This window comes from Artemia franciscana, chromosome 6, assembly GCF_032884065.1.
Source record: "Artemia franciscana chromosome 6, ASM3288406v1, whole genome shotgun sequence".
Lineage (NCBI taxonomy): Eukaryota > Metazoa > Arthropoda > Branchiopoda > Anostraca > Artemiidae > Artemia > Artemia franciscana.
This window is the reverse complement of record NC_088868.1, coordinates 29,093,277-29,106,126: the sequence shown is the minus strand read 5'-3', so window position 1 is coordinate 29,106,126 and position 12,850 is coordinate 29,093,277. Positions and strand designations below refer to the sequence as shown.

Sequence of the window (12,850 nt, the reverse complement as noted above, 5' to 3'; positions counted from 1 at the left end):
ATCCGGCGCACCAACCCACTCGGCCAGGACGACCATAAAGATAATAAGGGTGAGGGGAAGCCTTGAGCAAGGGGTCATATCAACGGCTGAGAAGTGCTCTGCAGCCATCAGCAAAGACAGAATAAAAGTTAACCCGGTTATAGTTTTCCAGCATCTTACGGCTATAATAAAACTTTGGAAACCAATCTAACAGGATACTTTCCTTCAAGTTCTGTACTTTTCTATCACCACTATTTAGTTCGTTCCAGGTCATGGGACTAGCAGAAGCCCTTACATACCCACACTTTAGCGAAAATCCTCTGGGTAGTAGGGTGCAATGAGAGCAAAAATAATGGGAGGAAATCAAGTGTTGTCCAAATAAAACTATTAAACATGATAGCGTAAAAAGTTTCACTTAAAAAACAAACCCTGAGCAAGAGGTCAAAGCCAAAGACCACGAATTCAAAATATGTGTCCTTGCTTCCCTAAAATCGTAAATTATTTTCTTATTTGTTGGTCCAATAATTTCCTATATTGATAACATAGTTAGTCAGTTTTTGTTTTGTTTTTGATGGGAATGTGTTATTCTTCATTCCCTAAAAAAACTTCTGCTTCACAAGTTCATTATTGATAAATTATCGAGACAAAAAACAAATCAAAAATCATCATGAGAGCGGATTTATCAGTCCTAGATTTCATATTTTTAATTTCTTATCGGCTCTAAGTTTGAAAAGAGAAATAATAATGTCTTAAATAGTTATGTTAAATTAAAAGTCAGTGTCTTGTTGAATAGTTTATTTGTCTTTCTGATTAACAGATGAGCACCATGGACCGGGCTTCAAACGGTGAAAATAAAGACAGTTTTTCTAATCTATTTCACACAAAAAAAACTAGTATTTCGTTTTATTTTATTAGCTGTAGAAAATAAAACCATTAGGGCATGGAATGTCTGGGTATTTGTGACCTCATCAATATGAAAAATGTTTTTACACAATTAACTAAAGCCCTAAGTGAATTTACCCGAAGTCGTGACCTACCAAGATCTCTATTTAACACTGGAAACGGAACAATTTATCTTCTTACGAACAATATTCACCGAACAAAATTGCAATCCCTGGAAGAAAAACTCTTTATTTTAATTTTTTCTGCCACCATGTGTAGCATTTAATGCGAGAAATATTAAGAAACCAAGACTCATTTATCAAACTGATTTATCACATCTATCAAACACCAATATCATTCTCTAAAAGCCCCAAAACAACTTATATGCCAACAAAACAGACATTTTACAATTCTCTGTCACTTACCAGCTTTCAGTATGTGCAAGAATCATCAATAAATATACTGAAATGCAACTTTGAGTGAGAGACAAATTTCCCAAAAAAGAGAAAAAGGCTAATTATATAAAAATTCTATAAAAACAATAAATTGCATAAATCAAAGAAGTTAAGGACCCCCACCCTCTATTTGCATACTTGGAATGGTCAGACGAATAATTAAACTACAGGGGCATTTGGTTGCATAAAATTATAGAGAAAAGATATAGAACAGAAAAAGTTGAACTTTGGGCAAATCGCAACAAAAATGTTTCATGCACCAAAAGATAAAAATCCTTCTTCAGGAAGAATCCTGAAATTTCTCCCAATGATGAAAGAGGGGAGGGAATTTGATTTGTTTGTTTTGCACTATTTGTGGGCTGGACCAACCGTTTCTTATAAAAAAAAAAAAAGAGAACAGCAAGTGCAATAATGGATTGCAAATATTGGGTTAGAAAGACGTTTCGGTAATAAAACTACGTTGGATATGTTGTCAAGATGATTTTCCTAAAATCTTTGGAAGATTTTTTTTTTAGTTCCAAATTCCCGAGACCAAACCATATATTTCCTTAAGTAAAAAGGAGAGAGAAGAAAAAGCTATTTTTCAAATATTATAAATATTGCACTTATATTTTCTTAGACAACACTGCCTTTACGTTTACAGAATTTAACAAATAAAAATATAATAAATATTGCACTTATATTTTCTTAGATAATACTGCCTTTACGTTTACAGAATTTAACAAATAAAAATAGAGAGAAAACGGGTATGATATTTCAAAACCAGTGAAAAAAAAAACAAAAAAACCAACAAACTAAACAATAAAGAAATCCGAACATTTCGACTTCACGTCCCGAAGCCTTTATTAAAAGAAAAAACTAATTAAGCTAAATAATAAAAAAAAACAAAAAAACAATGTTTGGTTGTTTGCAAAACAATGACTGGAGAGGAATTGTTCTTTCTTGAGAACTACCCTGAATTGGCGAATTAGCCCATTTGAACTCCTAAAATAGGCGAATTAGCCATATTCTATTTCGATTTTGGCCAATTAGCCCTTTCGAACTGCCTAAAACTATCCTAATATACCATTCTACTTCAATCTTGGCACCAATCTAGTGCCGATTACCTAAACTATTCCATTTATAAATTTCCACAAACTTTTCAAGACTTCCCAAATTAAAAACTCCAAATGCATGCAGTCACACGTGATCATGTTATATTTTCTTACCTTCCTTCTTATGACATCATGGCCAAATTACGGCAAACGTTCGGTGTTAATACAAATTCAAATGCGTTTATTTAACTCGAGTTTCAATGCTTCATGTGAAAATTAAACAAATGAAAATTTGAAAACAGGCGTAATAAATGAAATATGTGAAAAATAATTAAAAAATAAAAATAAGTTATAATGAAACTATTTTAAAATAGAATTATCAAAGCCTATGATAAACACGGGTTTTTTGCATATGTGCGCAATTGTCTAGAAAAAAAACAGGCTTTTTGCATTTGTGCGTAATTGTTAAAATAACGAATTTTTCGGATATGTGCGCAATTGTAAAAAAACAAAACAAAAACAGCAATAAAGCGGGTTTCTCGCATATGTGCGTAATTGTTTACAAAAAATGGTTTTTCGTAAATGTGCGTAATTGTTTACAAAAAAAGAGAAGATAGAAGGCGATAACAAACCTAATGGCACTGGTGAGTTCTTTTTGTTCTCGTTTGAGTCGCTCAATTTCCTTGAGTTGCTTCTCTCTTTCCATGCGAAGCTGCGTAATATATTGGGCCCCCTTGTGCAACATCGCTGCTTTGGAGGTCTAAAATACATATCGAAATGACAACTTTAACAGCGTTGACTATTGCTCAAAATATGGCTCAACAATTGTTATATTGTTGTCCTATATTATATTTATGAGATTACAAGATATTTAAAAAAAGGGCGGTGGGACTAAAAAATCTATATTGTTATAATGTATTTTTTTATTATCTATAATGCTATTGTTCAATATATTATTTTGTGATAACACAAGACATCAAGAAAAGGGGGAGGGACTAAAAAGTTGGTATTAATTTATATTGTTAGTAAGTCATTTTTTATTATCTATAATATTTTGTGATAATATAAGGCATTAAGAAAAACGGGGTGGGGGACTAAAAAGTTGGTACTAATTTAAATTATTGCACTATATTCTTATTTTGTCATCTCAATAACATTTTTCAATACTGTATTTCGCGATATTACAAGAGATTAAAAACAGGAGGGGGGGGGAGGATAAAAAGTTGGTGATAATCTATTATTAAAGAAAGTTGAAGTTGAAAATTAAGAATTGGTCAAAATCAAGACTTTGGAGTCTGGTTTGATGAAAACAAACGAACTTCAACTCCAGTAGCTCTTGAATTCTTTATTTGAATATTTCAGGGCTGGCATTTCGACATTTGTCCTGTCAAAACGACTTTCTGTTTTGTAAAATTACACGAGATAGAAAAAAAAAAGGGGGGGGTGGACAAATAAAGTTGGTATTAATCTTTATTCTATATATCTTGTCATATTACAAGGCATTAAGAAAAGTGGGACTTAAAGATGGTTCTAATGTATATTGCTCTAATATTTTTTTTATCATTTATATAACATTGTTCAATATTATATTTTGTGATATTACAAGTGGCTAAAAAGTTGGTGATTATTTATTACAAAAGAAGTTTGAGTCCAAAGATTTTGAGGTATGTACTAAAAATAAGGGTTTTGGAGTCTGATTAGGTGAAAATAAACTAACTCCGGCTCTAGTAACTTTTCAAATTTTCATTTTGAATACTTCAGGACTGGCATATCAACATTGTTTCTGTCAAAATTGCTCTATATTTAGTAACGTTACAATGTATGTAATGATATTAATACATTATATTTACGTTATATTACATTACATTATATAATTGTGTTGCGACAGCAACACTGATTTTGTGGTGTTTTTTTTTTCTTTTTCCTAGCACCCCGATTTCAGCTTATTCCTAGAAAGTGGTAAGGGTCTAACCTCTGCAGTTTTTACGGAAAGTGTGGACCTTAGGCCGAATTGATGAAAATGACTTTACATTTTGGAAAAAAAGCTTCGTAGAGCTCTTGCTTGGGGCCAAAAAGGATGGTTTTTATTTGTCCTTGATCCAGAGCCTATAGTGTCTGAAGTGACTTGGAGTTTTAAAGCCTATGTCAGAGAGAACTATCTGAAGTTATGCAGTCAAGCTTTCGTTTCATCAAACCATGTTTCTGCTTTCGAGTGGAAAGCTCCATTCCAGAAGGCAAGCAGACAGGCACCAGTTTTGAACTGAAGATGGACTAAAATCTATAAGTTTTAAATATATGCGGGAGTTACCCGGCCCCACAACCAATATATCTTCTTTGAATGATCAATAGAAAAATTTACAGAAACAAAAAAGTGGGGACCGAAAGTGCTACCATCTATTATTTCTACCCATTTCTGTTCGTGATTTCAACTGAAAATATCATTTGGTTTTTCGCACTTGGGATTGCGGTAGAGAAATGGTATCATATGTACCTCTTAAACTTAAAAGTTCTCTAATTGCTAAAGAAATTAGAGCTTATCCTTTGCTCCTTTCAAAGTAATAACGTTAGAAACTCGGCCTACGGCAAAAAAGTCAACTTTTGAACTAAAACAGATAGATTTTTTTCAACGGCAGTCGATAGCTCTTGATGAGATGATCAAAGTATATGTCATCCATTTTTTGGTAGAAAAATTCGTTTATGAGATACACACTGAAACCAAAAATAGGCCGATACCTATTGTGAGACATATAGGAGAGTTTTAAGCAACAGTCGACTGTTAGCTCATAACCATCTTCGGCAATGAGGGGTTCGCAACTTTTGCTAGTTGGTGTACCTATTATTTGTTTCCGGTGTAAGCCCAATTTGGTTCCAGCGGTAAGACATGTAGGGGACTTGTAAGTAATAATCGGTTGTTAGGTTAAAATCATCTTCAGTGATGAGGGGATTGCAAATTTGGCTAGTTGCAATGAGGGGTTTGCAACTTTTGCGAGTTGGTGTACCTATTATTTATTTACAGATCTTTACAGATTAACGATTTCAGCGTTTAATCGAAGCGAGGAAACAAAACCAAAGTGTTCCTCTCGCAACACTTTACTCGGCGAAGTCGAACAAAGATTGCCGCAGCACCTCACGTTGCCTTTGCAACGTAGATCTAGCTATATTTAGTAATATTACAAGAGACTAAAAAAATGGAGATGGAACAAAAGTCAGCAACAATTTATAGCTAAAGAAGCTGAAGTTACTTTGAACTCAAAGAATTGGAGTTATTTTACTCAAAATCAAGGCACTGGAGTCTGATTGAGGGAAAATAAAAGAAACCCGAACCCAGTAGGTTTTCAAGTTCTGATTTTTAATATTTCAGGGCTGGTATCTCGAAATTTGTTTCGTCAAAATGACTCTATGTTTAGTAAGACTACAAAAGATTAAAAAAATGGGGGAGCGACAAAAAAGTTGAATATTCGTTGCTACAAGATATTATCACAAACAAGGACGAAGCTAGGATTTTGTATTTTTTTCAGAGGGGGGGATATAAAAAATGTACTGACAAAATGTGTCCAATGTGCCGGCAAATGCAAACACACGATTTAAATTGAGACTTCCAAAGTCCAAAGGACTGCGTACCGGTCCCTTGGAAACTTGGGAGCCCCCCCCCTAGCTGTGTCTTTTATTACAAAACAGGAATCCAAGTGACCTATATACACTTTAAGGTGTCGAATGTTTCTGATCAATATATGAGCATTTCAGAAATTAAAGCAGGTAAGGTTGTGAACAAAGAAGGAGACAAGTGCAATAAAAAGCTAAAAAATAAATAAATCTAGTCTAACGAGACTTTCCAATTACTACGTAAAAGCTTACATTAGGGGGCTAAAAAAATGCAGAATGGTCTGTAATTGATCAAACAGAAAAAAATCCATCAATAAGACCTTATGTAAACCAATGCGATAAAATTACTTAGACAGTGTGAAACCCAACGAGCCTCAAACTTTAAATATTCCCTTACAAACGAAGAGGATTAAATGCAGAAAAAACGAAACAAAATAGACCTTTTTTTTGCTTGTTCTTCTTCAATAAAAAAAAATTAACAACTAACAAAAGAAAGTATAACTTTGAGAAATCTTGGGAGAGAGTTCACTCTATTGAAAGTTCTAATACCCTATTTAAGAGTGAAAGGCGGTCTATCCCCCCTCCCAGTAGCCCTCTTTGACATCAGATCAAATATTAAGATGTTCATTTTTTCAAAATAGTCGAAAGTTATAATGAATATGTGTATGACTCTCAAAACTTCTTTTGCTCATATTTGGTTTAAATATGGCTCTTAACCTATCTCTGAAAAGTTTTTTTGGGCAATTTTTTTTTAATAATTACGTTTTGAAGGTGGAATATATTCTAATAGCCATTAAATGATTTCTAGTGTACATGGGTTTTGTAGGAGACTATACATTTCTAGAATAGAGAAGCCTTTAGCAGAAAAGAAGTCAATTCACCTCACTGTTTTTTCCATTGGGTGGTTGATTGCCAATACCAGGAATCAGGGTATGAAGAATGTCAAAGCCACTTTTCATAGTTCCTCGTTTCTTCGCATCAACACATGGCGCATTTTGCTTAGTTAATTCAGCAATCTACAAAAATAAAGAAAATATAAACAAAATAAATCAAAATATAAAAAAATTGAAGAAATGTTCACTGATGAGTTGTCTTTCAGATAAAACTTTGCAAAAAAAGTGTAAAATCTTATCAAATCATATTTATCAAAGGATTTTTCTAGTGACCAAATAATATTCCTTATTGTGACAATTGCCAGCACAATGACCATTTTGATCACTGAAAAACTCTTCGACCCAGGGTCGTCACGTATGGGAGGACGCCCCCATCCTATGTTTTGAGCCAAGCGGTAAAATAAAAAATTGAATTGGTAAAATAGTGGCGTGAATCCTCTTATTCTACGGGCTGTTTTTTTTTTTCTTTTTTATTTATTTATGAAGTATATGGGCTGATGGAAATATGAGATGGAAAATTTAATGAATGGAAAAATCAATAAGAGGAGATCAGTGTCCGTCGATAAAGAAAATGAAGTAATCTTAATAACGATGCCACCTAGACCAGTTAGCAAAAATGAAAAGTCAGTCGGTAGAATCCATAGCCTCCATTCCGAACACACTGGCTAACGACGCCGACTTCTTTCAACTAACACAATTGTGCTTTCAGCATTTTGCACTTAAGTAAAATTGTGGTCTAAGATCGGAGGTTTATGCATGGAGGAGAGGGAGTTTTTGAAGGAGGGGGACAAATTACATAAATTTACTAATAAGCTAATATTGGTTTGCTGTGTTTATTAGAGGGTACATAAATTATTTTCTATCTTTACCGCGGAGATGGCCTTGCGATCAAAGATTCGATCGGTGAAAAGAAAAATGTTCCTTAATCTTTTTCACCAAATACCTTTAAGTTCATTTTAATCCCTCTCGAAAGTAAAACGATTAGTGTACTAGACGTCTAAGTATTTGCGTAGGCATTCTTATTGAAATGTTTTTCCAGAATTAATTAAGATCCTAAGGTCGTGACCTACCTAGACAGTTTTCTTCCACCGGAAAACGAACAATTATTTTAATACGAGCAATCTTACTGAACAAACTGTAATCAAAGAGCGAAGGTGGATTCTCTTGTTTAAAAATTATTGTAGCTGCTACCGCATTACGCGGCATTCAATGCGAAGCAATTAGGGAATACGAGAGGCCAGCTATCAAACGGGAGGAATGTCTTTAAACTGATTTATTAGCAAACAAATTGTATTTTGTAACTCCTCCAACTTATACTCATGGCTTTCACCCTTCAGGGGTCTCTAATTTCAGTCAGACGACGATTTATATAAAATATTAAGGAGGCTATGAGAGGGAAACAGATTTTTCCATGTATGCCAATTTTCAACGAGGAATTATCGTGCCGTTTTTAATAAGAAAATTTCAGTTATACCTATATACAGTTGTTGTAATTTGTAAATTTGATCCGTCTCAGATTCATTTGGGGTGTCGAAAATTCCTATCAATTCAAAAGGTATCATAACAATAAAGAGATAATAATCAATGACGTAGCTTCCAATTTTTAGGTGTATTTGCACTGTCGGTGATAGACAAATAATCAAACTATTATTACCATTAAATATATATATATATATATATATATATATATATATATATATATAAAAATAAGTTGTCTGTCTGTGGATGTGTGGATGGATGTGTGGATGGATGTGTCAGGTGACGTCACCTGAAAAAACTGGATCAGGTGACGTCAAAACTGAAAAAACTAAAAAAGGCAAAAACTACAAAAAAAACTAAAAACTAATAAAAAAAATAAAAAAGCTAAAAAACTAAAAAAACTAAAAAAAGGCAAAAACTACAAAAAAAAACTAAAAAACTAAAAAAAAAAACTGAAAAAACTAAAAAAAGGCAAAAACTACAAAAAAAAACTAAAAACTAATAAAAAAAGTAAAAAAGCTAAAAAACTAAAAAAACTAAAAAAACTAAAAAAAGGTAAAAAACTAAAAAAAATAAAAAATAAAAAAAAACTAAAAAAAAGGAAAAAACTGAAAAATAAGCTAAAATAAAGGTAAAAACCAATAAAAAACTAAAAAGAAAAAAAGGAAAAAACTAAAAAAAATTTTCATCTAAAAAACTAAAAAAAACTAAAAAAGGTAAAAACTAAAAGAACTAAAAAAGAAAAAAATAAATGACGAAACTCAAAGAGAAAGCGACCAGGACAAAAGGAATGTTCGATTAGCAATCAACAAAGCACCGGGAAGCACCGGGACACAGGGAGTATGAATGACGACCAGGACATAAGTAAAAAAAAAAATTAACAAAACTAAAAAGAAGTTAAAAACTACAAAAAAACTAAAAAGAAAAAAAAACTAAAAACTAATAAAAAAACTAAAAAATCTAAAAATCTAAATAAACTAAAAAAGAAAAAAAAAGGAAAAAAATAAAGGAGAAAAACAAAACTAAAAAAGGAATGTATATACAGACCGGTACACCGGGATACAAATGACGACCGGGACACAGGGAATATAAATGACGACCGGGACACAGGGACACAACTACAACGGGGACACCGGGGGAAACAGGGGGATATAAATGACGACCGGGACAAAAAAACTAAAAAGAAAAAAAAACTAAAAACTAATAAAAAAACTAAAAAATCTAAAAATCTAAATAAGCTAAAAAAGAAAAAAAAAGGAAAAAAATAAAGGAGAAAAACAAAACTAAAAAACGAATGTATATACAGACCGGGACACCGGGATACAAATGACGACCGGGACACAGGGAATATAAATGACGACCGGGACACAGGGACACAACTACAACGGGGACACCGGGGGAAACAGGGGGATGTAAATGACGACCGGGACACCGGGACAGGGAATGGTCGATTAGCAATCACCATCAACAAAGCTCAAGGGCAATCATTAGAATCATGAGGTATAGATCTGAATACAGATTGTTTTCCCATGGACCATTATATGTTGCATGTTCAAGAGTCGGTAAACCTGACAATCTATTTATATGCAAAGACAATGGGACAGCAAAGAATGTTGTATATTCGCAAGTTTTACGTAGTTAAAACCATATATATATATATATATATATATATATATATATATATATATATATAAATATATATATATATATATATATATCTATCTATATTCACAGGTGGGACATAGGGACACAACTACAATGGCGCGTAACTATTATGGCGCGTAACGACTTACGCGCGCGGGGGGGCTTGGGGGGGGCGCGAAGCGCCCCCACCAACTAGGTGTTGGGGTGGCGCGAAGCGCCACCCCAACAGCTAGTATATATATATATATATATATATATATATATATATATATATAGACAGATGTGTTGTTTTGGGGTGAAGTAACGTTGTATCTGTATCTTGTTGTATTTCTGGAAACAGCAACATTCTCGGGATAAGCAACACAGAATTAGCATACAGACACTATATAAGGAAACTAGATTCTAAGACAAATCTGGCAATTCATGACGTATGACAAACAAGAAAAACAAATATAATTAAATACCTGAGAAAATGATGGTAATATCAGCGAGTTGACAGAAAAGAAGCAAAATGGACAAAAGCAGAAATTTCAGTAAGAGCCTCTACCAAGCCATCTTCAGTGCTCAAAAATAAAGAAAGAAAGAAACGAACAGAAACTAACTTCTAACTTTGGTTTGATTTTCTACTTTCTTTTTTTTTTGCACTGAAGACAGCTTGGTGGAGGTCCACAAAACAAGTTTTTGACCCTTCCCCCTCCTCCCAAGACAAGATATCTACAACCCCCAATCACCCTCAACTTTCTTAACTCTGCTCGGTTAGTGCTTTAGATCCGTAGCCTGCTGATCCATTTTGTTTATTTGATACCTGAGCCCAGTTTTTTTTCATATGGATTCCAGAAGCTAAGTCTCTTTTAAAAATAAGACCTTGTTTTTTTTTGGTAGCCTGAAGAAAAGTAATCACTTTTATGGTAATCTTATTGTCCAATGAAATAATAATGGATTTTTGTTTGCGGGTAATACTTGTCTTACTTAAATTTAATATTGCTGAAAAGTATTTATTAGCACAAAAGATGAAAAATATCGTGCTTTATCAGTGCTAAAGACGTAGATTTTAAAATGTCGAAATACTATGCAAAAACTGGAATATTCTCGGGCTAAGCAATACCTTGCGGTACATTGGACCTACAGAGTAGTGAATGCCCAGATTATGGTTGATACCAAACAATTACTGATGAACGACGAGACCAGAATGAGAAGATGGAAGTACTGGGGGCATATGACCCGCAAGAGCGAAGGACGCCTCTCACACGATTTATGTTGTTGGACCTTACACGTCATTCGAAGGAGTGGAAGACAACGCAGCACACTTGTTCGATCCCTCGAGAAAGAAGCAACGAGTTCCAAACCTCTTTCAATGAACTTCGGTCTTTGGCGCAAGATCGGTCAAGTTGGAGGTCAACCGTCGCTGCCCTATGTGCTCCCAGGCGTAGGAGGTTCTAAGTCTAAGTGAGTAAGCAACACAGAATTAGCATACAAATACTTCATATTTTTAAAGTGGCGACTTTGATTGGTTGTAAGAAAACAAAGAACAAAGTGTGTTTAAGCAGAAACAACGTATTTCTAATCCATCTTCTAGGTGCGTTCAATCTTTTGAAGTAAAAATCCTTCGTGAGAAATGAAATCTCAAAATTTTGAGGGGTTGACAATGACAGCATTGAACGAATTGCAAAGAAATAAAACGATAGAGACATACGGTGAGTTGATAAAGCCATTATTGCTGTTAACTTCCATAAAAATTTCAACAGGAAAGTCAATCAAAGGTTGATTCAACATTTGACGTTGCCCAGGCCCTATTAACCTCATTTTTGCATTTATCTGCCCAGATCTATCTCTAATATATTCTACTAGCCTTTTAGGATGATTAGAAACCATTTGAAGATATTGTTAAAAAGCAAAGATTAAAGTTAACAGAAATAAAGCCTATCAGGTCACAATAGCTCTCTATCACCATTAGTTCTAATGTTAGCCATAGTCTCTAACAAAGCATACAAGTAATTGAGCTAGTATCCTCTTATTTACACTCCTAAGCGGGATAGAATTAATGCTCCCTATCACCCTAATTCGCCCTCGAGCCTTAGCTAATTCTATCCGAGTATATGTTCTCTTTATCATGACATTCAATGTTGTTTTTACAATTCTAGGCGCCCCTCATATTAACTGTATTTTCTTTATTTTGTTTTCTCTCTGCGTTTCCTATTTTTCTCTTCTCAATAGCCCTATTTCTAAGTTTTCCCTTTCCTTTGCCTACTTAAGCTTTAAACTTCAATTTCTTTTGCTTGTATGTTTTAGGGGTATATTTTTACTCAACGCAAGCTCCACTTTGGGGGTTCATTTGGGTACAAGCCACCATATTACATAAATGTTCGACTCTGACTCTAACTTCCGATGCAAAAAAGTGTTTTTCCTCGTTGTTCAAGCCAAGGCACTTTAAGTTTTCGGTTTTCGGTCAAGGCAATTCCAATGGTGTGCTTTATGTTTCGATTCGACACTATTTTTTGGGACTTTGCGGTATTTTTCTTTTTTTTGGTTACAATGGGCCGTAGTTCGTCCTTTACTATGTTGCAGCGACTGCTACAACCACAACTGTTGAAGGCTTAACAGAATCGATATTCATTTAGTATAATTGTTGAAGGTACAATTCCTATCTCTCATTTCCAACGGTACAATTCTAACGATACAAACGGTACAATGTTACGAACTAATTCCAACCGGTACAATTCCAACTCCTAACATTTTTGATGCCAAACTCAACTCCAGCTTTTCAATTTTCTTGTATTTCTTTAGCCTAACTACATTCATAAATACTATTCTAGGTAAATATTTAAAACAAGAAGCCACAGAAGTCTGAGTTGATTTGCATCACCAACTCCTCGCTAAGTTA

At 33.9% G+C, this 12,850-nt stretch overlaps 1 protein-coding gene across 1 annotated transcript in view; it reads right to left on the bottom strand.

The window, feature by feature from the left end:
- The window catches only part of LOC136028284 (MLX-interacting protein-like), a gene marked incomplete in the record, with an annotated part of 87,271 nt that overhangs the window by 10,173 nt on the left and 64,248 nt on the right, over nucleotides 1-12,850 (bottom strand). The window contains 2 exon segments of the mRNA XM_065706029.1: nucleotides 2,983-3,110; nucleotides 6,835-6,969. Coding sequence (XP_065562101.1) covers nucleotides 2,983-3,110; nucleotides 6,835-6,969 — 263 coding nt within the window.